General features: G+C 49.7%; 2 protein-coding genes across 3 annotated transcripts; one reads left to right on the plus strand and one right to left on the minus strand.

Annotated features, from left to right (window-relative positions):
* Window positions 1-21: 21 nt before the first annotated feature.
* Window positions 22-19164, minus strand: SF3A2 (splicing factor 3a subunit 2). 2 transcript variants are annotated; one of them, XM_077331559.1, is made up of 9 exons: window positions 19018-19164; window positions 15118-15284; window positions 12150-12221; window positions 12018-12064; window positions 8636-8745; window positions 8327-8376; window positions 6801-6941; window positions 3728-3796; window positions 22-500 (listed from the first exon to the last, which is right to left on the minus strand). In XM_077331559.1, the coding sequence occupies exons 2-9, from the start codon at window positions 15241-15243 to the stop codon at window positions 165-167; spliced, it is 951 nt and encodes a 316-aa protein (XP_077187674.1). In that variant the 5' UTR covers window positions 15244-15284; window positions 19018-19164; the 3' UTR covers window positions 22-164. The 2 variants fall into 2 exon arrangements, with proteins under 2 accessions (XP_077187674.1, XP_077187675.1); XM_077331560.1 differs by having other exon boundaries at window positions 18864-19022.
* Window positions 19164-26208, plus strand: PLEKHJ1 (pleckstrin homology domain containing J1). Its single transcript, XM_077331561.1, has 6 exons — window positions 19164-19306; window positions 20205-20272; window positions 20777-20843; window positions 22012-22102; window positions 22912-22975; window positions 25026-26208. Exons 1-6 carry the CDS (start codon window positions 19213-19215, stop codon window positions 25089-25091), a joined length of 450 nt encoding a protein of 149 aa, XP_077187676.1. The 5' UTR covers window positions 19164-19212; the 3' UTR covers window positions 25092-26208.
* Window positions 26209-26608: the final 400 nt, after the last annotated feature.

A 26608-nucleotide genomic window follows, 5' to 3' on the forward strand; every position in this document is an offset into this window, starting at 1 on the left:
AGAGGAGATCTGCACAATGGAAACAAAGAAAGTCATTTTAATGAACTTACACAATGGTGAACAAGAGCTCATCGGAATATCTTTTTAAAAAAGCAACGGCGAACAGGATCAACAGGCGGTACAGATAGGATGCCATGACAGAGTCCAAAAACGAGGGTGATTTTTCAGTTGGTGGGTGGTGGCGGAGGGATGCTTCCGGGCCCGTCTGTGGGGAGAGGGGGTCTGAGCATCGGGGGCATTGGAGCGGGAGGGGGAACGCCAGGAGCGGGTGGAAGCTGAGGAGGCCCCGGAGGTAAGGGCACCGGCCCGGTGGGGGGCGGCATGGGGGGCATGGCCATTCCTCCGGGGGGTGGGGGCGGGATGGATTCTGGCAGTGGTGGCCTGGGGGGCAAGCCGTTCATGAGGGGAGGTGGCGGGGGTCTCTTCACAGTGGCAGGTCCAGCAGGGATCGTCTGGGGCGTGGGGGGCTTCTCCATCTTGAAGTGGAACTGAAGGAAGAACTAGAAGACCGGAAAAGGGAGAGAGAAAGAGAGAAAAAAAAAACCCTTACTGTCAGCAGGGAGAGCCAGTTGGTTTATTTTGTTCCAAACATCCAGCCCCAGCCCCAGCCCCCACCCCCCCCCCGGGCATTCTCATTGTGTTTCTGAGGTGGCTTTGGATGATTGAGTAAAATCCAGATCAAAAGACCAGGGTGGCAAAGACCCTGCAAAGACTCTACTGGAGAAAAGGGGAGTGTTTTTAATGTAAATCCGATTATTTGAAAATGTGTAGCATGTTTTAATCATTGCTTTCCGTGATGTATTGTCCGCTGCCCTGAGACCTCGGGAAAGGGCAGCATATCAGTTTTAAATAAATGACAATAAATTTTCAAAAGCATTCTTAGATCCAGCGCCACAATCTGTGAAAAACCCCCTGGACTTCGTATAGAGCAGCGAACGCTGGCAGGGGCTCATGGAAAAGAAGGCTTGCTGGAAATGAAAAATACATTGAAATAGAAACCTGCCCTTGGATCTACATGCACCTTAGGGATAGTCAAACTGCAGCCCTCCAGATGTCCATGGACTACAATTCCCACGAGCCCCTGCCAGCGCTCGGAGTGAAACTGGGAAGGGTTCTGGAGTTCTGACCCCATAAGCGAACCTCATGATGGCACCTGGGTTGGCATAACATGCTAGAGTGGGTGGACCACTGGGCTGACCCAGAATTGATCTTATGCTCATGTTCCCACTCATGACAGATGTATGCTGTAGAGGGAAATGCAAAAGGACTGGGAAGGGGACAGGGAGACCGAGCTCAACAAAGAAGAGCGGGAGAGACCAAAACACCGTTATGTACGCTTCTGCCAGGCTGGCACCAGGCGCTTCCACCACGGCTACAATTAATAACTGCCTTTATTAGAGACGTGTACTGAGGCTAGAGAGCCACCCGAATCCTTCTGAAGGCTCCAGGGGCTGGTGTGTACAAGGCACGCTCGATTTGTGAGGCTTTGAAACACCTGCCCCTCAAAGGCAAACTGCAGCACAGCAGCCAGGTTTTTAATGCTCTTTGAAGATATACACTTCCTGGGAACCCTGGCCAGTTGGAGGCTCTTCCGGTTGGTCAGCGGTGGCTGGACGGTGGCTCTCCAAGGTCCATGGACGACCCTTATTACAAGTCCTTGACAGCCCCATGCTGGCAGGGACTCGTGGTTATTGTAGTTCGTGGACATCTGGAGAGCCACAGTTCGGCCACCAGCTTTAGGTCTTCCTTAAGACAGCCTTGGTCTTGTTATTTTAAATTCAGTGGATTGAATGCTGTAAGCCAGTGGTCCCCAACCCCCGGTCCGGGGACCAGTACCGGTCCGTAGATCAGTCGGTACCGGGCCGCGGCTCCTCCTCGTCCTCCTCCCCGGCTGCAGTCTTGGGGAATGTCCTGCCACTCTGCCGCCAGCTCACCTTTGGTGCTCTCCAGCGACCGCCATGGCTGGGGCTCCCCCTCAGCATGGCACTACGCAGTGGCTGCTGGCAGCGCTCCCCAGCAGGCGGCAGGAAGTCAGGGACTCGTGCAGGAAAGCAAGTGGAGCAGGGGCTCAGGCATTGTCGTCGTCTCTCGGCAAAAAACTACCCCCCCCCAGGCCTTAGTAAAATTGTCAAGCGTTGACCGTTCCCCAGTGATAAAAAGGTTGGGGACCACTGGTTTATAGGTGTTATCTCTTTGAATGAGAGGCCTCTCTTTGTCTTAACCCGGGAGCTGCCCTCTGAACAGGACAGTGGAGAAAATACACTGGTTAAATAGCATGTCTGCATATGACAAAGAACGAAAACGGGTGCAAATTTGGCACAGATGGTGGCTGGGGCTGGAGGGCTGCGAAATGCCGCTCACCTAAGGAGGTGGGGGACAGGATCTATAAATTACTGAGGAAAAAAATTAACCATTGGAGTGTTGTTTAGTGGCTAGTGTAACTTTGAATCTTTTAATTTATAATTTTCAAAGTTGCTAATGTTGAATTGTGTGATTTGTAAGCTGGAATTAGTTACTTGAAAGATTTGTACATAAAAGAGTTTTTATATATTTTTAAAAATCAACTTTATATATGGTGTTTTGTAGAATGGAAATAATTTAATAAAAATATTTTTACCTCCAGATATTTTACCTCTGAACCCTCCTCTGTCTTTCTCTCCTTTGTCCTCTCACTCTCTTTCCATGGCCTTCCATGGAGGCACACATCCCTGCAGCTCCCTCCTGTAGATAGGATGCCCTCATACTACCACATGCAAAAGCCGGGCAAGGAGGCCATTTGTGATAGGGAAAGTACTCTTTAGATTAGGATTCCTTCTCGCCTTTCAACAGCAGTCTGAGTGAAAACTGGATCCGAATAAATGTAAGTTTACCCCTTTTTGTGCAATATACTTCTTGGGAGATTTATTTCCTGCACTCAGTATCATGCTTCTATGACTGGGCAAACTCTGCTATACTAACCAAATATCCCAATAGTGTGGTGATCCCTGTCTGATTAGGTGAAGAGACTCCAAGTACTGCAGCAAAGGGAGCTTTCATTTAAGTTGCACCCACTTAAGAAATTCTCTTCCTTTCTAGTCTTGGCCAATGAGGCTGTGATGATCTGTGTTGCTATGATCTCAGAGTTACGTTACTCCTGCTCTGTGTAGGGCTATCCTCCAGAATAGCGATCCTCAACCTGTGGGCTGCGGACCACATGTGGTCCTTCGACTAATTGGAGGTGGGCCCCGAAGGACGCCTTCTCCCCCCCCCCCCGGCCCTTTACTTCATCCCCCCCAGCCCTTTACAACACACTTCATTGTAGTGGCGTGTCTGTATCTTATTTTGAAGGGATGTTTAAACATTACCATAGCAATCAGAGAGCGTTAGGGCAGTGGTTGAGAGTAGAGGAGTAAACTACCCCCCCTCCCACCGGGCCTCAGTAAAAGGCGTTGAGTGGTCCCCGGTGATAAAAAGGTTGGGGGCCACTGCTGTAAGCTATCGTTTTTATTCATGTCTTCAATTATTTCTCTCATGTCGTCCCTCTTGCTTCAAGACAGGTCAGTGCAACAGATTCTGCCTTGATGACAATAAAGCCTCCAACCACAGTGGCAATCTACCGCTGAGTGCCAGAACACTGGGGGCAAACTCCCCGCGACCTAATGCCCTGCTCATGAGCACCTGGGGCAGCGGATTGGCTGCTGCCACAGACCAGAGCGGACTGCCCTGGGTGCCATTCGGTGAGGATTACCTGCTTAGTTTCCCGGTTCCAGTGAGTCCAGAACTTGCTGTCTGCTTTATCGATCTCTCTGCTGGGGACCTGCGGGAAGAGAGCGGTTATTTTGTTAAAGGTGCTACTGGACCCTCGCTCTTTTCTTTGGATGCGGGAGATAATGGAGGTGAATCACTGGCTGCGTAGTTGGTGCCGGTAGGAGAGATTTGGTTTCTGGGACCATGGGATAGGCTTTCTTGAGGAAGGCCTACTAGCACCTGATGGACTGCACTTATCGAAACTGGGGAAGAATGTGTTTGGCAGGAACCTGGGGAGATTCATCAGGAGAGCTTTAAACTAAAGCCACTAGGGGAAGGAGACGATCAACATGGAAGGAGACCAATCGGGGGCAGCCCAACCGGCAAGGCCAGCTCATAGGGAAACAAAAGTAAAAGGATTCAGATGCCTTTATACTAATGCCCAAAGCATGGGCAATAAGAAGGAAGAGCTGGAACTTCTCATGCTGATGGAAAGGTATGATCTAGTAGTAATGGAGCAGATATTAAAGGGAGCGATCTGCAAACATCTGGAGGACAATTTGGTGATCCAAGGAAGTCAGCATGGATTTGTCTCAAACTGGTCCTGTCAGACCAACCTGGCTTCCTTTTTTGACCAAGTAACAGGTTTGCTGGATCGTGGAAATTTGGTTGATGTCATTTACTTGGACTTTAGTAAAGCTTTTGACAAGGTTCCCCATGATGTCTGATGGATAAGTTGAAGGACTGCAATCTGGATTTTCAGATAGTTAGGTGGATAGGGAATTGGTTAGAGAACTGCACTCAAAGAGTTGTTGTCAATGGTGTTTCATCAGACTGGAGAGAGGTGAGTAGCGGGGTACCTCAGGGTTCGGTGCTCGGCCCGGTACTTTTTAACATATTTATTAATGATCTAGATAAGGGGGTAGAGGGACTACTCATCAAGTTTGCAGATGACACCAAATTGGGAGGACTGGCAAATACTCCAGAAGATAGAGACAGAGTTCAACGAGATCTGAACACAATGGAAAAATGGGCAAATGGAAACAAGATGCAATTTAATAAAGATAAGTGTAAAGTTCTGCATCTGGGTCAGAAAAATGAAAAGCATGCCTACTGGATGGGGGATACGCTTCTAGGTAACACTGTGTGTGAAAGAGACCTTGGGGTACTTGTGGATTGTAATCTAAACATGAGCAGGCAGTATGATGCAGCGGTAAAAAAGGCAAATGCCATTTTGGGCTGTATCAACAGGGGCATCACATCAAAATCACAAGAGATCATAGTCCCATTGTATACGGCACTGGTCAGACCACACCTGGAGTACTGTGTGCAGTTCTGGAGGCCTCACTTCAAAAAGGACGTAGATAAAATTGAAAGGGTACAGAGGAGAGCGACGAGGATGATCTGGGGCCAAGGGACCAAGCCCTATGAAGATAGGTTGAGGGACTTGGGAATGTTCAGCCTGGAGAAACGGAGGCTGAGAGGGGACATGATAGCTCTCTTTAAGTATTTGAAAGGTTGTCATTTGGAGGAGGGCAGGAGGCTGTTCCCATTGGCTGCAGAGGAAAGGACACGCAGTAATGGGTTTAAACTACAAGTACAACAATATAGGCTACATATCAGGAAAAAAAGTTTCACAGTCAGAGTAGTTCAGCAGTGGAATAGGCTGCCTAAGGAGGTGGTGAGCTCCCCCTCACTGGCAGTCTTCAAGCAAAGGTTGGATACACACTTTTCTTGGATACTTTAGGATGCTTAGGGCTGATCCTGCGTAGAACAGGGGGTTGGACTAGATGGCCTGTATGGCCCCTTCCAACTCTAGGATTCTAGGATTCTATGCCAGGAAGAGTAAGTGAAATCATTCAACTGCTTTACGCGATTTAACAAAATGTTATGACAGTCCTAATAAACTATGAGTCTTATATCTGGGACGGGGTATTGGCAGGAAGGTTAAAAGTTGGCCAGGGTTTGGGCTGAGTTAACTGAGCCCAACCATCTTAGGGATCGATTCATAAATCCCTCATGATGGAGAACAAGACTCATGATCTCACTTTCTCTTATCGGATCGTAACTCTCAAGCAACTGAACTGCTGCAAAATTCCTCCATAGGATTTTCTTCAAACGAACTTGGATATTTTGAATATCTTGACTTTTAACCTAAATGCTTTTGTTATGCCAATAAAGGTGGTTTGACTTTGAAATGGTCTTCCGGAGGGCTTTCCCATGCTCTGGCTTGTATTTTTGCATCCAAGCAGAGGGCAGTGGTATTTGGCGAAGGATAACAATTCAGACACGCCAGGGGAGCTCTGCCAGCCGTACTTCTCCAAAACAGGAGAAGGGGCAGCCATGCTCCACTCTGGGCATGCATGCTGAAACTGTTGAGGAAATCAGTGTTCTCAGGAGACACAGAACAGAGAGAAAAGGCTCCTTCTTTCAACTTCACTGAAATTGCACAATGGAACCACTTCTGGGGTATCTTGAAGCCTGAAGAATGTTTCAGGGGTAAATGCTTGGGTAAAAATGCTGAGAAAGGCTAGCCTGCTGCATGACGTTAAGGCCTGTGGCTGTCACCCTGAGAAGTCATTACTACTACAAATCCTTATCCTTTGTTGTTCCTCTATATATTTGTGAAACAGCCTGGGGAGGGTGGGACGTGTCCAGCTGTCCAAGTTAGAATAGGGCCAATCAGGGTTCAGCCAGCTTTGCCCTTATTGGCCCTGCCCCTGCAGCTCCCGTCCTCTGTCCCTGGACTCTAGCCTCTTTGCTCTCAGATGCCTCAGTGCCTGGAGCCAGCAGCAGGTAAGGGGAGAGGCCCTGGGCAAAGGGTCATGGTGGAGGCCTTGCTAAGGGTCGTGGTGGAGGCCTTGGACTGCTAGGCTGGGCCTGCTAACGAGGGCCTCCTGGCCTGCTGACTGCCTGCTAAGGAGCTCTGCCCAGCCCCTGCCTGCCCCCTTGATCTGGCTGTGAGCTGCGGCCCAAAGCCACCTTAAGCTGCCTGGCCAGGGGCCAGGGGAGGGGGTCCTTTCAAGGCCTGTTCTTAGGAATGGGCTTTGAAGCTAGTTAGTAAATGAAACCACCTTGAAAGCAATGGTCTCATAGGGCTCGGCTGCCATCAGCAGGTACTGCCAGCGCCGGTCTGGCGGCTCGATCCGCTGCTCGTAGGCCGACATGAACCGATGCCTGGGCATGATGCTCTCCGCGATCTCCGGGTAGTCGATCTACAGAAAGGCGGGGTGAGAAGGGGTGGTGGTGGTGGGGAGAACAGGTCTTTTTATTTTTTTGTTATTTAGATACTTAGATCCCGCTTTCCCTCCCCAATGGGAGCCAAAGTGGCTTACAACACCGACCCCGTCCTCATTCAATTGTATCCCCACCACTACAGCCTTGTGGGGTAGATGAGGCCAGGGATTCCAGCTCCCCGGGGGTTACACGGCCTTCCCCAGAAGTCCAGAGGGCTGCTGAAGTCACTGGAGCCCCTGTTGCTCTACAGGCCTAGTCTCTTGTTCTCCCCAATGGAAACACTAAACGATCGGTCGATGTATTGGCTGGCTCCCACTTTTGCACCCGCTTCTCTGAAGGGCACAGAACCACCTTCAGCGTTCTTTGAAGCCTGGGAAATATCCCAGGGGTTTCTGCCTGGTTAAACAGTTGGTTAAGCTGTGACTTGGTCCATGGCAGGATAAGGATTTGACTCTGGCCTTCCCAGATCCTAAGCCAATATTCTCAAAAACTAACACAGAGCCCATGAACACGTGTTTCAACCCCTGTGCTCGAGTTTGTAGCCGGAATAAAGCTCCTCTTCTTGATTCCAATCATGGGATTTACTATCCACTGCCCCCTATAGGTCACCAAGCAGACTGCAGCAGGCCCATCGGCGGTCAAACAGAAGAGCCCTCCAGGAGCCGTCCCTAAGCACAACCCGGTGGGGGCGGCTACAAAATGGCTGCAGCAACTTAGCTTCAGTCACACAGTGAAGCTCCGTGAGCTATGTGGCAGAGGCTTAATCTGCACAACTGAGCACATCTCCAATGGCTCATCATGGGAATTGGACGTCCATGAACATCTGGATAGCCACAGCTGGGCCGACCCTAATTTGGGGCTTTGAGGGTCAATATAAAAACCTATAGTTTAAAAGGAGTGAATTAAAACCGCCGGCAGCCAGAAGAAGTTAATCTAATCAAATGTTGGCATGAAAACGGTCTTCAGCTGCCTGCTAAAGAGCGAGAGGGAGGAGGCCATGCGCACCTCCCTGGGGAAGCTAACTCATAATTGGGGGCTGCCACCAAAAAGGACCTCCTGCCTGTACCCACAAGACTAACTTCTTCAGTCCACGGAACACTCAAGTGGGCCTCTCCTCTGACCTTCGTTTATGGGCTGGAAGGGATTTGCATTCGGCTGTGCGCAAAGATGTATGTGTGCACACAACACACTAAATAACTCACTCCCAACTGGATTTGATTGTGTAAATTGGTGAATCCACTTGCAAACGATTGCGGAAGCAGATTGAAACTGCATTATTTAGCATGTGTGGAAGCACCCCGTGTCTCAATATTTGCGCTGACTGGAAAACAGCAGACGGAAAGTGTCACAATGAATCGAGTACCTGGAAGAGAAGACTCTGTTGGCCTGTCTCCGGATCCCTTTGCTTAGTCACTGAAAGAAGGGGAGACAGAACTGTTGCGAAGGGAGAGGCAACCCGGCTGGACAACGCAAGCTTTCAAGTGCAACGTAATGCAAAAACATGGATGCCGACATCATTCGCAGGGACTGCAGAATTTACCTGGCGCTTTCTGTTCCCTCCCTGTCGTGGCCCAAGGTCCCTCCCTCCCTCCCCCCCATCGCAGCCAGGGTTATAATGAGGTCTCGTTTCCCACGAGGCCCAACCATGGGCAAAGAAAGAGCAGCCTGCTACCTTTGTAACCTGGCCGGCCGATTTTCACAAACTTCTTCACTTCAACTTTCACTTTCTCGGGAGCAGGCTGGGCCGGGGCTTCTTTCGCTTCCTTGGCTGCTCTCCGCGCTCTGGGGGGAAACATCAAAAGGGGGGGGGGGAAGCAGGCTGTGATTGACACACCCACCCACCCACCCCGGGGAAGAGAGCCAGAATAATTGTAGAGGACTGTCTCCTAGACAGCAATCCTTAGGAGTGTCAGACCCCGGTTTGAATCACCACTTGCACCTTGGAAGCTTACGGGGTGTCTGGGCCAGCCACACGCTTTCAGCCTAGCCTACCTCACAGGGTTGCTGTGAGGATCCAGTGAAGGAGAGAATGACATGAGCTCCCCATAGGGGAGAACAGAAGGGTGCAAAGGAAGCAAATAAATAAGTAAATGCTGTGGTCTGAGTGCTGGACTGAGTTTGAATCCCTCTGTGCCATGGAGGCTTGCTGGATGATCGTGGGCCTGTCACACACCCTCCCCCCGACCTGCTTCGCAGGACTGTCGTTCTGAAGGTGAAACAGAGGAAGAAATCGTAATCTGCTTTGGGGTTCCCCACCTGGAAGGAGGCTGGGATATAGGCCTGTGAATCCATGCAAGCAGATCTCTCAAGCTAACCCACTTGCTGCTGGGCTGCCCACCCCTGCCACAAACTGGAGCAATGGCTTTTCAAAGGGGCAGAGAGATTCTATGATTCTATGATTCACATCGGGACAGTCCGAACAGCAGCTACTGGCCATGGCTGCATGGGAGCAGTACACCTCTGGAGCAACGAGACAGCGCTGCTTTTGAAAAGGAGCTGAGAAAGTCACGGCAGGATGGGCCAAGCAACAGCTACTAAACCTCCCCATACTGGAGCAGTATACCTCCATAATCAATGCCAGGAAACAGGCTGAGGCCATGGTGCTACAGCACAGTGCACACCTTGCGTGCCGGAAGGACACAGTTAAATTATCTCTAGCAGCTGGCACTGAGGAAAGACTTGAATCTGGCCCAGAACAGCCAGATTATAAGGAAGAGCTACCTTTTGAAGAAGAGCTACCTGAGATCCTTTTAACTGAAGATGACTGTTTTGAACCTGGGTCCTTCTGCAGGCAGGGTGGGTGCTCTGCTACGTAACTACCCCCCCCCGCCCAAAAGTCTTTGGCAGGGTTGGAGGACTGGCCCACCTAGGTACTGCCTCTTGGCTCTCTGATGAAGAAGATCCAGAGATGCCACAAGCTGAACCCATGACTCTTCATCACCCCCATTTTCTGCTCCTGTGGAAACCCCTCCATCCAGAAGGTGGGCTTGCGGTCCCTGTCCCAGCCGTGGGATTTTCTTTGCACCTGGTATGGAGACACTCCTCCCCTCCCTCTGGCAGAGATTAAGATGCCCAATAACAGCCTTCAAACAAAAAAATGTGTGTTAATGCACCGTCTGCAGAGAGGTCCAACTCCCTACCCTCCGCCTCACACCCCAGACGTCCTGTGGAGACAGCCTGATATCAGGTGGGGGAGTCGACAAAGGGGGCCAGGAGACTGCGACTCCTGAGGCAGACACAAGGTCACGTCTGGCCATGGAAGCCTCCTCATAGATTTTGGCCTGAGCCTGTTTCTGCACATTCCCTGTTTCTTTGGAGAGCATCTGAAGGTTCTGCCACTGAACCAGAGTCTCAGGCCAAGGTCTCTCCCATCCCCTCCCGCCTGGTCCTTTAACTGGAGATGCCGGGGATTGAACCTGGGACCTTCTGCAAGCCAAGCAGCGGCTCGTCCTCTGAGCCACTGCCCCTCCCAAAGTCTTGCTAGGTTCTTTGTGAGTTAGTTGTTGGTACGCATGAATACAACGAAGCTGCCTTATCAGATCCTTGGTCTCTCAAGGTCAGTATTATCTGCTCAGACGGGCAGACGCTCTGCAGGGTCTCAGGCAGGGGCCTTCCATATCAGCTGCTGCCAGGTTCTTTAACAGGAGTTGATGGGGAGTGAACCTGGGACCTTCTGCGTCCCAAGCAGAGGTCTCTTCCCCTGAGCCACAGCCTCTTCCCTGGCCATGTTAAAACGCCCAGACTCCTTGAGATTTTCATGGTGTCCAGAGGACAGGGAGCAGATAGGCCGTGGTTACTGTGATTACCCCCATCAAATCTTGTTGACGGCCGTCTTGTGGTTTTAGGATGGCTGTCGTGAAACTGAATTGGGGCTTTATGGTTTTGGGCATCTGGGATTTCACCATTATGGGAGCCTGATGCAGCTCAAACACCTGCTGTTTCATAAGCTGCATTAGTGAAATCTGATGACTTCTATTACACTGTAGGAGGACGGCAGTATCTGTGTAACTACACAGTAAGCCACACTTATGTGAACCAGTAAGAAGAAAGAAGAGCTGGGGTTTTTTTGCACCCCACTTTTCACTGCCCAAAGGAGACTAAAAGCAGCTTACGATCACCTTCCCTTCCTCTCCCCACAACAGACACCATCTGTGGTAGGTGGGGTTGAGAGAGCTCTGGGAGAAACTGCACTATGAGAATAGTTGTGACTGTGACTAGGCCAAGGTCACCCGGCTGGCTGCATGCGGAGGAGCGGGGAATCAAACCCGGCTCATCAGATTAGAAGCCGTCACTCTTAACTGCTACGCCAGGCTGGCTCTGAATGCAAAAGAGACACTTGGAGGGGGAACTGAGGCAACAAAATAAGCAACCATTTTAAGAGATGACAAAGAAAGACATGAAGTTGAGAGAAGTGGTACCATGTGGGTTGCTGAATTTAGAATTTAAATAAAAAGGGATGAAGCAAATGTAGTCACGAAGAGGTCTAGCAAGAGGTACGTGTCACAGCCAACTCAGTGGTATCACTGGGACCAAGGCAGCGTACCTACGATTGCTGGAAGCAGAGAGAGACTACTCAGGACCTTCCCGCTGACTTCTGTTGGGAGAACAGATGGTTATTTTACACGGACCTTACTGATGTGAAGGGCTGCACCGTCAGGAGGCCTGGCTCGGATGAGGGAAGATGCTCCTTGGGTAAATAACCCAGTTATTTCCAGAGATGCTACTGCTACTCAGCCCTCTGAAGTTCATTGCAGTTAAATGAACTGCGGTTAGGTGCACTGAAATGCATTATATGGTTTAGGGGTTGTTTGGTGGGGGGGTTGTTAAAAGTCAACAGTTAAAGCTATTGCTTTGCTTATTTTCCTCACACAACTATTTCCACTTTCTTTAAAAAAACTTTATAGCAAGCTGGTTCTGAGCCAGGTGTGTGTGTGTGTGTGTGTGTGTGTGTGTATTTTGCAAGCAGAGGACTCCATGTTCTGTGAACCCTTTGTGAGCAGAGAGAGGCAGAATGAGCAGGGATCAGTAAATACGCTTGCAGCCTTGAGACTTACAAATTGGTCTGGTGCTTTTTCCCCTGGGTGTGTGCCAAGTAACTTCCCTGCAGAAACAGAAAAAGCAGGACCAAATTAATGGAGACTCCAAATGGCAGGCGGGGCTGGGAAGGGACGGAAGCAGAGTCTCACCTCGTTATTGTGCAGCGTCAGGCAAAGCTTGCATTCATAAGAGCCCAAGTGATTTTTCATAAAATAGGGATCCTGAAAGGCAAATCGGAAAAGAAATATTTATTTCAGGTCATCAAATCCTGGTGCTTAACAGGTTTCCAAAATGGCGGAGAAATCGACATGCTTCAAAAACTAACAGCAGCACTTTGGGGAGCGTTCCCAGCCTCTAACAGCATCACGTAAAAACTGGTAAATTAAAACCACAGCTAATTTTTAAAAAACATACAGACAAGAATCAACAAAAAGGTCGGGGGCAAAAGAAAAACACACCTGAACTTTTGAAAGATTATGTTGAGGGGCAGGTGGACAATGACACAGAAAGTGCTTCAAAAACCAGGTGACACCACTGAGAAGGCCCTGCAATGGGTGGGAAAGTGGATTCTCTTTCCCTGAACAGGAAAGAATGCTAAGCACAGCCCCCGATGCCATTGGCCATTTTAGGGACAGGCTCTTCTGAGCGCAGGACCCCCTTGAGGCACCCCAGCCTCAGAAGGTTCAGGTGAAAACCAGCCCCTTCAGTTGGGTCCTGAAACAAGCTGGCAGCTGATGACCTTCCAACTCTGGCCAGGGAACTTTACCCAGACCTGCACACAAGCTTACTATGGTGTTGGAAACCAGCCAAAGTTCCCAAGCGGCCTCTGAGCCACCAAGGCCAGTGGTTTGGCCCCTCGGAGAACCAAAGGTAAAACAAGGGCAAAACAGGTTTCAAAGTGAATACTAGAACAGAACAAGAAACCTATCCTAAGGCAAACCATAAACTTTATGGAATCAAAAATTAGAGCGGTCACTTCTTGTACATTCTTTCTTTGCTTGTTCTTTATTTGTCAGGACTTCTACCAGGACGGCATCCTGGCCATGTCCGTTTTCAATGGAAAACAACTTTCCTCAATGGAAAACAACTTTCCTCAGTGAGAAGTCCTCCAAGTAAATTACATGTTCTCACCGTACTGTCAAGAGCAGTTGGTCGTTTGTATACGACTACTAAGAAGGTTACTATACCCCCAGAAGAGCTGTACGCTCCACCACCTCCAACAGGCTGTGGATCTCTGGCCCTAAAGAGGCACGTCGGACCTCAACAAGGGCCAGGGCCTTTTCCGTCCTGGCCCCCACCTGGTGGAACGAGCTCCCCAAAGAGATCAGGGCCCTGCCCGAACTCCCACAATTCCACAGGGCCTGCAAAAGGGAGCTCTTCCACCAGGCATTTGCTTGAGGCCAACTGACCCATAACATTTACAGGTCCCCCCCCCTCACTGAGAGGTCAAACCTACTGAGGGCTTGTCAAAGTTATTGTTCTTGAAATACTGTTCTAGTTGTTCTAGTTGGTATGTTATTGTTATCTTGTTATATTGATAGTGTTGTGTGTGAATGTTCCAAAATGTTTTATGTAAACTGCCCAGAGCCGTAGGGAAGCATGGTATAAAAATCTAAATAAATAATAATAATAATAAATAATAAAACAAGCTGTTGGATAGTGACCCATTGCATTAAGAAAACTGACTGACTGTCAATTTCTACTGTTCTATGTTGTTTGTTGTTATCACTTTATTGTTGTAAAAATAAGTTACCTGTATTGTTTCTGTTTTATGTGAACTGCCCTGAGCCTTCAGGGAGGGTGGTATATAAAATTAAAATTATCTTTAAACTGACTAAATAATTGAGTAAGGGCTGGTGGGGAGGAGTTAGGGCGGGCTCTGTCCGGGATAAAAACTCGGAGTGTCCAATTGGGAGGCGCGCAAAGCGAGCCTCCCTATTGGACACTTGGCTCATCTCCCGAACGCCGCGCCACACACTCCAGTCCTCCCGAGCCGCCATCCTGCACGGATGGCTGCCAGGGAGGAACCTCGCCCCGCTTCCCTGGGCTCGGGGAAAATCGCTTTCCCTCCGCCCAGCGAATGCCCTTCCCAGCCTACAGACCTGTCCCATGCTCCGCCTGACCGCCTACCGCCGCCCGCACCCTTTCCACCCGCAGCACGGATGGCCCTCCCTGCCCGACACACCCGAGCCCCGAAGTCCAACCACACCCGCCGCCGCCCACACACTTTCCCCCCCCACCTCCATCCACTTGCGCCTCACCACTTCCCCGCCTCTCCCCGGCCTCGCTCTCCCACAGGACCCCTGCCATGCTGCGTGTCGCGCCCCATGCCGCGCATCTGCCATCCCTTTCTGCTCACTTGGGGGGCCCGCAGAGCGCGCTGGATACAGGGGCGATTCCACGGACCCCTGCCCGCACCCCCTGGAAAGCCTGCTAGCACCCATTGTATTTTCGCTACAATGGGCTTTATTCCTAGTATAATAATAATCACTGGAGGATTTCCCACTGAGGAAAGCTGTTTTCCATTGAAACTGAGCATGAACAAGATGCAGTTCTCGTAGAAGTCCTGACAAAGAACAAGTAAAGAAAGAATGCACAAGAAGAGGCTGCTCTCATTTCTGATTCCATAAGGTTTACTGTTTGCCCTCTGGGAACCAGGCAACACGGTCAAGGAGGCGGCTGCTGTGCAAGGCAACCAACAAGCACAACGGATGGGGCCTTGGTAAGGCCACAAGGGGGGGAGCTGTCAATTCCCTAGACCCACAATCCCAGCGCCACAAATGCCACGCCAACACTCCCTCCCCTCCGGGTTGCTGTCAAAGTGTGGGGTGGCTCAGATTTTGTCCAAATGCCTCTAGTCGCTGAAGCCAAAGGCATTATGGTTCTGGTATTCCTTAGTTGTTAAAGCAGATACTTACTGACTTTCTACAAATGTCCTTGGGGAAGGATTCAGTATATGTACTAGGTTGCTGAGTCCTGGGATGCCGAAGGATCCATGCGCAGAAAGTGAAAATGCGAGGGGGGAAAAATGGGCTGGGATACGAAACTAGTTCTTCCTCCTCTTGTAGGATCAGCAGGCTACAAGGGATGCTTCCTGCCACCGCCCAAGAAACCCACCTTGTTGATATCGATGGTCTCCAAGGCCAGCTGCCTTAGCCTCTCTCGACGGTCTCGGTTGCTCTCGGATGCTGAGGCGACGCCTCCACTTCCCGTTTTGCCTCCCGGACGGTGCTGGAAATCCATGGCGGAGGCTTCTGTGCTTCAGTGTCACCAAGAAGACAAGACTGAGTTGGGGACAAAAAAGAAGAAGAAGTGAGTAGCATCTAAGCCTCCTAGCTCACACAAGGGTGGTTTTAAATGGAGACTACAAGAACTACCCGGAAAGATCAGGCTATACTTCAGAAGAAGAAACGTTGGTTTTTATAGCCCGCTTTACACTGCTCGAAGGAGTCTCAACAATCACCTTCCCTTCCTCTGTCCACAACAGACACCCTGTGAGGGAGGGGAGGCTGACAGAGCCCTGAGAGAGCTGCTCTGAGAGAACAGCTCTAACAGAACACCCATATGTTCTATATGTGTTCCACATATGGCTATATGTGGAGGCGCGGAAAATCAAGCCCAGCTCGCCAGATTAGAAGCCAACACTCTTAACCCCGACACCACATTGGCTCATTTATTTATTTTATTCTGGTTATTTGTAGTCGGCTCAAAAGATTCAAAACGGAGCACATGGTGTAAACTTAGGCAGATCAACAGTCTGGGACATTCAATGAGCAATATAGTAGAGATCTAAAAGCAAACAGATCTAAAAACACACAAACCAAAACCTCAAAGGGATGATGCATTAAGAGGTATAGAAATAACCTCGCCTGGAAAATCCGATGTTAGGTAGCAATACAGCGGTGGAGGCCACGGCCCCAGTCCTTTAGCAATGCCACTTTCTGACTGTTTCCTTGCAACAGTTCAAAATGATCCAGCAACATCTACAGGCCTCCCCAACAAAAACATCCTCCTTCTAGTAACATCCAGACTGGGATAAATTTATCGGCCAGGATAAACCTTTCAGTTGATAATGATATAAAGGTAAAGGTATCCCCTGTGCAAGCACCGGGTCATGTCTGACCCTTGGGGTGATGCCGTTCTGATTCTTCTAATTATTACTTGGTTTAAATTGTTAGTATCATTAATGTTTAACATTTTATTGTTTTTGCTGTATCCACAGCTATGTGCCACGATAATAAAACTCTGTTTTGCATAGTTTGTGGGAAACCAGGAGGGTGGGAGCCTCCCTATGCTTATCAGGGAGGCCGTTACATAAGAAGAAGGATTTTATACCCCGCTTTTCACTACCCAAAGGAGTCTCTAAGCAGCTTACAATCTCTCCCCACAACAGATGCTGTGAGGTAGGAGGGGCTGAGAGAGCCTTGAAAGAACTGTGACTGGTCCAAGGTCACTCATCTCCAGATTACAGGCTGCCGCTCTTAACCACTACACCAAGCTGGCTCTCATCCCACTCTCTTCTCCAGACAAGCAGCCAGGATACATAAAGCTGCCAGAGCTATGAAGCTGCAACAGTTGAATGCATGCATGAGGGAAGTTAATGATATTGCCCATTTGCAGATGATGTTTGCAGAAGGCCTGGATCTGATGTGTGAAGGTGGCATGGCGGGGCATAGAGAGAGAAGTGAGACAAAGGCCATGAGCAGCTTTGTATGTAATGTTCTTATCCAGACTTGACCTATATAGCCTTTTAGGCCCTATGCAGTCTGGGCGCTGCATACCTACGGGACCACCTTCCCCAGCATATCTCCCAGAGAGCAATATAATCTGCAAATACAAATTTGCTGGTGATCCCCCAGAGACATTTGACTGGCCTCGACCAGAGCCAGGGCCTTCTCAGCGATGACTCCCGCCTGGGGGAATGAGCTACCAGCTGAAATCCGGGCCCTGACTGAACTACTGAAGTTCCGCAGAGCCTGTAAAACGGTGCTCTTCCACTGGGCCTACGGTTCAGGCCAGGATACAAACAAGAAAGATCTACAGGCACCTCCCACCTTTCCCATCTCTACACCCCAGTCATACTGGCTATTTCCTGCATGGAAAGACTTTCCCACCATAAGCTTAGAATAGCTATATACAGAAAGGCCACTGGAGCTATGAAGAAATAGATCAGTGGTGTACAATTTTAAAGTGTAAAGATTTTAAAAATGTTGTACCATGTTTCATGCTACATTTCCAAAATACTGTGTGACACCCAAAGCCAGCTTGCAGGGAGGAGAGGGCTGCCAATTAAACTATAATAATAATAACCAAGTCCAGCATCCTGTTTCACTCAGTGGCCTTCCAAAAACCTGGCCATCCAGCTGCATCCTAGCTCTGATATTCAGAGGTTCTCTGCAGTCAAAATGCTAGTAGCCCTTAACAGACGTCTCTGCCCTGGGGGGTAATTGATCTGTTGTCTGCAACTAATTTGAAGGACAACTTCCAAAGCTCAGCAGCTAAGGCAGGTATCCAAAATTTGACTTTTCAAACCTCCAAACAAACCACACAACACCAATAAAGCTTGCCAGTCTGCAAGTTTGAAATTCTTTTTTCTACAACAAAGTTTAACACGATCCTTCCCTCACCACTAAATCCCATCATCTGACAAACATTTGCTTAGCAGGTTTACAAGTATAGAGAGCACCAGGAAGAAGTGGCATTTAGCTCCAAAGCAAGCCATCTTGGGCTAGGTGTTGAGGCATTCCAGTGCTATAACGGGTAATTTACGTGCTGCAAACCCAAGGGTGCCAATTTACAATTCTGAGACTGTATTATTGGTGTTGTGCTTGGGAGAAGAAAGATGAAAATATTTCAGGAGACCTCCCAAGGGAAGTCTGTATGAGACCCAGTGTGGCGTAGTGGTTAGTGTGTTGGACTAGGACAGAGGTGGGGACATGCTGGTAGGCGCTCATGGAAATTATAGTCCACGGACATTTGGAAATCCACAGTTTGGCCACCTCTGGACTAGGGTCCAGCAGACCTGGGTTTGAATCTCCATTTGTGCCACGGAAGCTCTTTAGGTGGCCTCTCTCAGCCTTACCTACTTTATAACGTTTCTGCGAGGATAAGATGGAAGAGAAGAGAACACCATAAGCCATTTTGAGGGGTCCCCAATGGGGAGAAAGCCTGGGTATATATTAATAAATCAAGTAAAGTAGTACTAAGGATAGATAATAGAATTTGGCTGTGCAGGATGCAATTCTGAATATCCACTCCACCATGAAGTTCTCTGGGTGGCTGTGGGCCAGATGCTCTCTCTTGGTCTCAGGGTTGTTGCACAGATAAAAACCTTAGGCCTTCTGTAACTCACAAGTTACCCACAATGCACTTTATGGGTGCATGCAAAATGGCAGTCTGGTCGCCAACCTCCAGATGGAGGGTGGAAATCTGAAATTACAACCAATCAGGGTTTCTAGTCTACAATTTTAGATGGCTGTTTGCAAATGTTTTTTTAAGTAGGTATACTTTGTTAAAAAAACATTTGCAAACAGCCATCTAAAATTGTAGGTATACTTTGTTTATCTTTTAGTACTGTTGGCTGCCCCACATCTGTTGCCAGGAAGTGACGGCCAATAAATTTGAATAATAATAAATGACATTAAAGCAGTGACAAGTTTCAAGAACATTGCAGCGAAACACGTTACATGCAACAAACCATATGATAGAAGTAGAAGTCTAGAGCCGGGCGCAATACAAGTTTAAATATAAATAGCGATCCGCTGCCCCTGGAACGAGTCTCCGGGGAACAGCGGGGTATTAATATAATTACTATTATTAATAATAATGTAATAATGGTGATAATCAACAGCACAGCATCACACCCCGGCTGAGGCCCCATCCTAGGCTCCACGCCAAGCCTCCCGGGATCTCCCGAGCTGGAGGTGACATCCCGAGGAGGGCGGCAGAGGTCCGGCGGACCATCCGAGGGGCAGCCCTAGAGCCGGGGGGGAACGCGGGCCGCCGCCAGCCCCTCACCTGCCGCTCCCACCACCGACAACGCCACCGCCAGCGACCCGCACGCCACGACGACTACACTTCCGGGTCAGCTCAGCGACTCTTCCGGTAGACCCCGGAAAGGGAGGGCGGAAGAGGCGGGGCTTGCTGGAAACCGGAAGCGAGGGCCCTGGGGCGGGCGGAGCGCGGGCGGCCAGGGGGGCTCCGGAGGGAGCGATGCGGTACAACGAGCGGGAGCTGCTCTCGCTGTCGCGGCAGCCGGCCGAGAAGGCGGCCGAGGTGCTCATGCGCGCCCCCAAGAAGGGAAGCGGTGAGTGGCGGGAGCACCGTGACGTCACGGGGGAACATCCGGGTCCCCCATCCTTTTCCCGGCTAGGGCGGCTGCGCAAGTTACTAGTCCTCAGTGAGGGGAACATTCCAGTTTTTTCCTGCCCAGGTTCTCTCGGGTCATGAAAAGTTGGGGACGGGGAGGAAGAAAGGCTTTTCAGCCCATTTCCCTGGGAAAGAGGATAGGAATGGCAATTATGCAAGGGTGGCCAAACTGAGGACTACAATTGCCATGAGCCCCTGCTTCCAGTTACTAGTGCGTCTTAAATTGGTTGCAGACATGAAAGTAAACAAAGAAACAGAGCTCATCCTGAGTTGGGGGTTGTTCTTAAATAGATCCCTGGACCCATATTCAGGCCTCGAGAGTGGCGGGGACTGTTTGGTTAGCTTAAAAGATCTTCTGCGGTCAATCCATTTGCTGCTTGCCTTTATAATAGCCAGTGTACAATTAGACGCTCTTGGGCATTGCTGATATCTGTGTGCAAATTACTGCAGTAATAAAGTGCCCTCAAGGTGCAGCCAAATTATGGTGACCCCAGTAGAGGGGCTTTCAAGGCAAGTGAGAAGCAGAAGTCTTCCTCAGCAGAGCCTTCCTTGGTGATCTCTCATCAAACGGCTGCCCCTGCTCAGTTTCCAAGATACTTCCCTCCTGTCCAAGTTACTAGTCCTCAGTTATACGTTCTTTTCCTTCTCCCCTGTATTGTGGCCGCCCTCCTCCATCTCCTGGAGTGGAATTTGTAGGGAACCCTGAATCTTCTCCCCTGTGGATACAGTGCCCCCCCCAATCTGTGAGGCTAGCCCCCTCCCTGTGTGTTTTGCAGCTTTGCCCGGGGCTGATGGGCATACTGTTGGCTGAAGGGGGCCTTTTCTCTTATTTGCAGTACTGAAGAAACGCCTTGTGAAGTTGGTTGTCAATTTCCTTTTTTATTTCCGAACAGATGAAGCAGAGGTAAGCGGTATTGACCCCTCTGACAGCTGTTGCCGCTGTGCCCTCATTCACGCAGCGGTCTGCCTATAGTGGCCTAAAGTGCGGCATAGTGCAGCTTTCCCCACGGTCATGCCAAGTGATTTTAGAAAGTAGGTGGGACTTTTGCCTAGCAAGACTTCTGATTGGCCATTGGAGATTTGGTCGGGTTCAAATCCCCACTCAGCCAAGAAGCATACCGGATCGGCCTCTCTCTGCTTCTCCAACCTCACAGTTTTGTTGTGAGGACGTAGGTCCCCCTCAGCTTCTTGGAAGGAAGCAAGATTTTTAAAATGTCGAGTACCCAAGTCAGGAAGCACTGTTCCCTCTGTGACATCAGAGCAGCTAACGGCAGCCAGAGAGGCCCCAAGATTAGTATCGGCTGGTTTCTATTATTAATATAAATAATTGTGCCAACTTGAGCATAAATAAATAAATAAAACCTCCCTCCATCCATCTGAATCTCTCTCTTTCTGGGTCGGTCTGTAGCCCATTGGTGCTTTGCTGCTGGAACACTGCAGAATCCATCAAGAAGAAAGCAATGTTTTTTCTATTGGTGAGTCCTGGGGGGAAATGGAGGAATCGGGAGAGAAGTTTGTAGGGATGTATGCAATTCAGGGTACTTCTGGGAAATGTAAGCCATTTTCAGTGTGACGAGAACCCTTGGCCTGAAAGGCCTGAGAGGGATGATTCCTCTTTGCACAACCTTAGTAGAACTGTGACATAGAATGACCTGCCCCCAGATGTTGCCAAATGGTGTGATGCCATCTGAATCGCTGCTCTGGATTTGCTTTCTTCCACTTTGAAGTCACACCCCAGTTTGCATGGAAACACAAGACACAGGCTCTGTGAAACCTGGGTGTCAGGCAAGGTATCTGAGGAGGAACCAGGTCATAAGTCTGTTTAGAAATTTGTAGACTGCCTTTTGCCTAGAACAGTTTAATTGTACACATATTGTGAGGTGGGGAGGTGTCCCCAAAATTATTATTAGAGAAAATATATATATATTTGGCCCTGCTTTCCCAGAGAGATTGCTCGCTCCTCTTTGAGAGGCTCTGAATCAGTCCAAAAGGCCTCCAGTGATAGGTAACGTGGCCCTTCTCTCCCATACATCCACAGCCTGGTATATTTTTGTCATCCAGAGTATCTGGTACCCAGACTGCCTCTGTACCTGGAGGCATCAAGGCCTGTAGCCTGAGATAGGCTTAATAAGACGACAACAACAAAAACCTAACTGGAATTTGTTAGGATCTGAAAAGTTGGATGTCTATGCAAACTGGACAACAGGTGACAAAAATATATGAACATTTATTGTACACAGCTTTGTAAAATGCCTTGAAGGTTAAAGCCACCCACTGGCAATTGTGGAAAAATTATCAAACTATGAACCTGTTTACTCGTTTCCATAGCAGCTTGACAACCCAACATAAGTGGCCCATTGGCGGAAACCTCCGTCTCTGTACCTCGCTAGAATCGAGGTGCACTGCCTTCAGACATGGCGGTTCCATTTTGTCCTTGTAGCTGACAGCCATCCGATTAGCCTTTCCTTCACGGATTGGCTGATCGTTTTTTTAAAAGGCTTCGGGCGTTTAAACTACGTGGACAACAATACAGGCTAGATAACAGGGAAAAAACTTTCAATGTCAGAGTAGTTCAGCAGTGGAAGGGGCTGTCTCAGGAGGTGGGGAGCTTCCCCTCACTGGCGGTTGGTTTTGCCTTCCCAGGTTTCCTCGAAGAACCCGACCGGAAGTACTACTTTGAGTGCAACACAGCTGAGCAGTGCCAGGAGTGGGTTGAGGTGCTGCGGAGAGCCAGGTGAGGCTGCCTGCGTTGGTCCTTTGTGCTGCCATGGGTGGAAGGGAAGCCTCTTGTGTGTGTAGATCTCAGAACATCCTCCTTTCAGAGCTGAGGCATGTCAGGCCCCATTAGGCAGCTCTTCAGCCAGTGGGGCTGTTCTCTTCTGCTAGGATTCGGGTTCAAGGCCCCACTCAGCAAGGGCCTTCACAAGAACCAGAGCCTCTCACTGGAACTCCTTGGAGCAGGGGTGGCCAAACGGCAGCCTACGGTGCACTGCCTTCAGACATGGCGGTCCCTGCCATCACAGGGGAATTGTAGCCCATGGACATTTAAGGGAGCCACAGTTTGGCCACCTCAGGCCGTAGAGGAAGAATCTTAGCCGGCTTTGCTGCCTGCAGAGCTCAGACCTCCAGCTCTCTTAGGGGAAAAGTTTCTGAATGGATTTCTTTCTGAGAATTCCTCAAGTCCAGTGTAGAGGCAGAAGGGTTTTGTCCAATGTATTTCCCAGCACTTTTTAAAACACTGTCTTTTGGGGGTCTTCTCATTCCCTGTCCAAACAGAAGTCCTGAAATCCACCTCCCATCTACCCCACATCATGCTATCCGGTCCTTTGCCCAAAGACCCCTACAACACCCCCCCCCCCACTGAAGTGCAGAACAACAGTTCTGTGAGGTAGGCTAAGTGGAGTGCCGACTAGCCAAGTCACTTTGTGGCAGAATGGAGGATTTGAACTTGGCTCTCTGCATTCATGCTACCCCGGCACTCTCCTCAGGCTGCTCTGTGGCCAGCTGTGAAGTCAGCTGTTCTGTTCTCCCTTCCACTTGCAGTTATGAGTTCATGCGGAGCAGCTTGGTTTTTTATCGAAACGAGATCCAGAAGATGACAGGGAAGGTGAGCAGGGGTTTGGGCCGGGGTTCATGGAGAGGGGTTGGGGCTCGGCAGAAGAACATCTGCTTGGCGGGCCAAAGGTCCCCGGCACCTCCAGTTAAAAGGGCCAGGCTGTAGACCCTGGGGAGCTGTGGGCTCAAAAAGGCCTAGGCTAAGAGTGAACTAAATATATTACGCGCACCTTGACTTATTTATTCATTTTATTTAGATTAGCTTTTCTTAACCACCATTCCTGGACCTTGCTGCCATGTGTCGGCTTACAAGAAAATCCATAAAACAATAAAGTCACCACAGTGCTGACGGCATAAGCCAATTCTATAACCTCCCCCCACCCCTTCCGTGCCCGGTAACAGCAACACACCAGTGCGCTCAGGAGAGGTAGTCCCTGCCCAGATGTCCGGTACATGGGGCTCCTGCAAGGAGGGACCCGATCTTCCTTAGACCGGCCTCAACCGAATGCCTGGTGGAAGAGCTCTGTCTTACAGGCCCTGCAGAACTGTGTCAGCTCCGTCAGGGCCCTCAGCTATTCCGGGAGCTCATTCCACCAGGTTGGGCCAGGGGCGAAAAGGCCCTGACCTTGGTCAAGGCCAGGCATCTCTCCCAGGGGACAACCAGCAGATTTAAACCTTCAGAGCGAAGAGCCCTGCATGGGGCATAAGGAGATAAGTGGTCCCTCAGATGCAGGATCCTTGAAGATAAGAATTCTAATCTGGCATGCCGGGTTCGATTCTGCACTCCCCCACATGCAGCCAGCTGGGTGACCTTGGGCTCACCATGGCACTGATAAAGCTGTTCTGATCAAGCCGAGATATCAGGGCTCTCTCAGCCTCACCCACCTCCCTCACAGGGTGTCTGTTCTGAGGAGGGGAAGGGAAGGCGAATGGAAGCCACTTAGAGACTTCTTTGGGTAGAGAAAACAAACATATGAAAACCAATTCTTCTTCAGTAATCTCAGGGCTCTCTCAGCCTCCCCTCCCTCAGAGGGTGTCTGTTGTGGGGAGAGGAAGGGAAGGATATTGTAAGCTGCTTTTGAGACTCCTTCGGGTAGAGAAAAGTGGCATATAAGAACAAACTCTTCTTCTATTTGGTAGCCAGTGCAGCTGCCTCAGCACAGGCTGGATATGGGCCCTCCAAGATGTACCTGTGATGACCCTTGCAGCCACATTTTGCACCAAGTGCAATTTTCGGGTCAAAGGCAAGGGGAAGCCCGCATAGAATGAGTTACAGAAGTCTAACCTGGAAGTGACCGTTGCTTGGCTCATACGCAAGACAGGTTTCTAGAATGTTCAACCTAAATGCTTTCTGCATACATGGGTTAATGCATTTTCAAAGCACTTTCGAAACAGATTTTCCTGTTCTGCACAAGCAAGTCCATCTGCAAAAGCACATTGAAAGTGCATTATCCGATATGTGCGGAATGAGCCCTAGAGAAGCGTGTGTTTGGTTTTTTCTTGGGTACGTGAATTGAAGCACACGCAAAGGAACGGATTACAGGATTACTTTCCCATGACGGAGGTTGAGCTCTCTAACAATTCATGACTTCACACATGGACCAAGAAGGTATTTCATTGGTTCAGTTACCAGGCCCCCGCATAACCCTTTGGGCACCTCTTCTAATGTGCCAGGGCCTCTCAGGGAGCCATATTACGTGGCAGGAGGTGGGGGATAGAATGGGAACACCCAGCCTGGCTGAGCCAGCTTCACGTGCCCAAGAAAGCGTCAATCAGAGGGTTTGTGGGCGAGGGTTGTGCCAGCTAGCAGCAAGAGGAGATTCAGTCTACGAGGTCAAGCAGCGTCTGGAGGAAGCCAGGGAGCATAGGGTCAGCTTATGGCACTTGAAAGTTGTGTGTGTGTGTGGGGAGGTGTTTGCATGCTTTCGAGGGAAGTTGGCAGAGAGGCATGGCCTCAGGGAGGGAAGGTGATTGGAAGTCACTTTGAGACTCCTTCGGGTAGAGAAAAGCGGCATAGAAGAACCAACTCTTTTGCTTCTTCTTCCTTGCCGCCTTCTCTGCCCGGCCACCCATCCTCTGTCCCTTTCTCTCCTCGTCCACAGGATCCCCTGGAACAGTACGGCATCTCTGAAGAAGCTCGTTTTCAGCTGGGCGCAGAGAAGCTATAAGCCCCGGACGGTTGACCCCTCGGTTGGCCACAAGGACTGATTTGCCAAGCCTCCTTGGTGGGAAGGAGGCAGCTGTACACTGGATTTTATCCAAGTGACTTTCACCCAATAGCTTTTGCCTCCAAGCAGAAGAGCATCTTTTAGCTTGGTTTGTTTTAAATAAGGGAATCTTGGCTCCATGCACCCCACTCTGACCTATCGAGGGGCTTGCTGGTGTTGTTTCCAGGCCTTGGTTGAGAAGATAAAAACAAACCTCAATATTTACCTTTAACGCATGCTTTGAATAACAATTGGAGAAATTAGCCCCTAGAAACCCAACGATGCTGCGACTCTGGCTGGTTCAGCTTTTGGTGAGGGACAAGTAATGAATGGAGCAGTCAGGCTGGTATAACACAAGTGGGAGTTGCCAGCTGCATTTCTGCATGAGTCTCTGGTCTAGGTTCTGGCTTAACTGGTTAAGAGAATCCAGGACTGACTGCAGCTCCAGTTTTGAGTCTGGGCTGCTCGGAAATTTGGGACACCTTCGGGTAACTCAGCAATAAGGCCAAGCTTTTGTAGAGTATAAGTTGGAACACCCACCTCACATTGGCACCTGATGGCGCCCCGATTCGGTCAATCATTTGGACCAGATCCGAAAGGCTGCAGCAGTGTTCAAGCAGAGTAGCGCTGGCACCACAGTTGTAGTTGGCCCGAGTAGCACAGCCAGTGTCTCTGCCAAATTTAAATTGGCCCCAAAATGGCCACTGCCGGCTTCCCTTATCACAATTACCTTCTCACCTGCGGTCTTCTTGTTGAATGTATATATAACAGATGCTGTGAAATTTCTGTGGGCATTCCGAATTCTCACCTGACCTTTTGAGAGGACAATCCATTCTTCACTAGTAGGTGCTTGCCTAAAGCATTCATGAAGGGGGTTGTTTCTTTTCTTTTTTTGGGGGGGAGGGGGGTTATCTTAGCATTGCCTACGTGCCTCCAGGACCTCTTGTGGTTCTCCTGGGCAGTGGCTGAGTCAGGGGCCAATGACTGCAGCTGAACTTTGGAGCGAGAAAGGAACTTCTGTGTGCCATGATTTTCTTCTCTCCCTCCCCTCATAAAAACTATTATGTTTAATTTATAATGGGTGTGGAATATCATCTTTGAGTGCTTTGCAGCTGGGAAGGCCCAGATATCTTTTTACCAGTCACTCACTCACATACACACATCCCCCTCCCCACCAGGATGTGAAGAAAAAGACCAAGCAGATGCATAAGAGTGTGGGAGGCATGCAAAAAGGAAAACCTGTTCAGCGCTCTAGAAACACAGCTTCTATGTCAGAAGCAAACTCCTATCCCGGCAATCTGGACTTGGGGGGGGGGGGGGAGGAGTAAAAACTCGTCAAACATGAAGTCATTTGCCAGTTCATCTAGTCCAAGGGTGGCCAAACCGTGGCTCTCCATAGATTACAATTACTATGAGCCCCAGGAGGCTCCAGTTCTGTCCTTTTCCCTGCAGTGGCCAACCTGATGTCTTGAGCGAGT

This window comes from Paroedura picta, chromosome 4 (genome assembly GCF_049243985.1).
Source record: "Paroedura picta isolate Pp20150507F chromosome 4, Ppicta_v3.0, whole genome shotgun sequence".
In the NCBI taxonomy this organism is placed as follows: Eukaryota; Metazoa; Chordata; class Lepidosauria; order Squamata; family Gekkonidae; genus Paroedura; species Paroedura picta.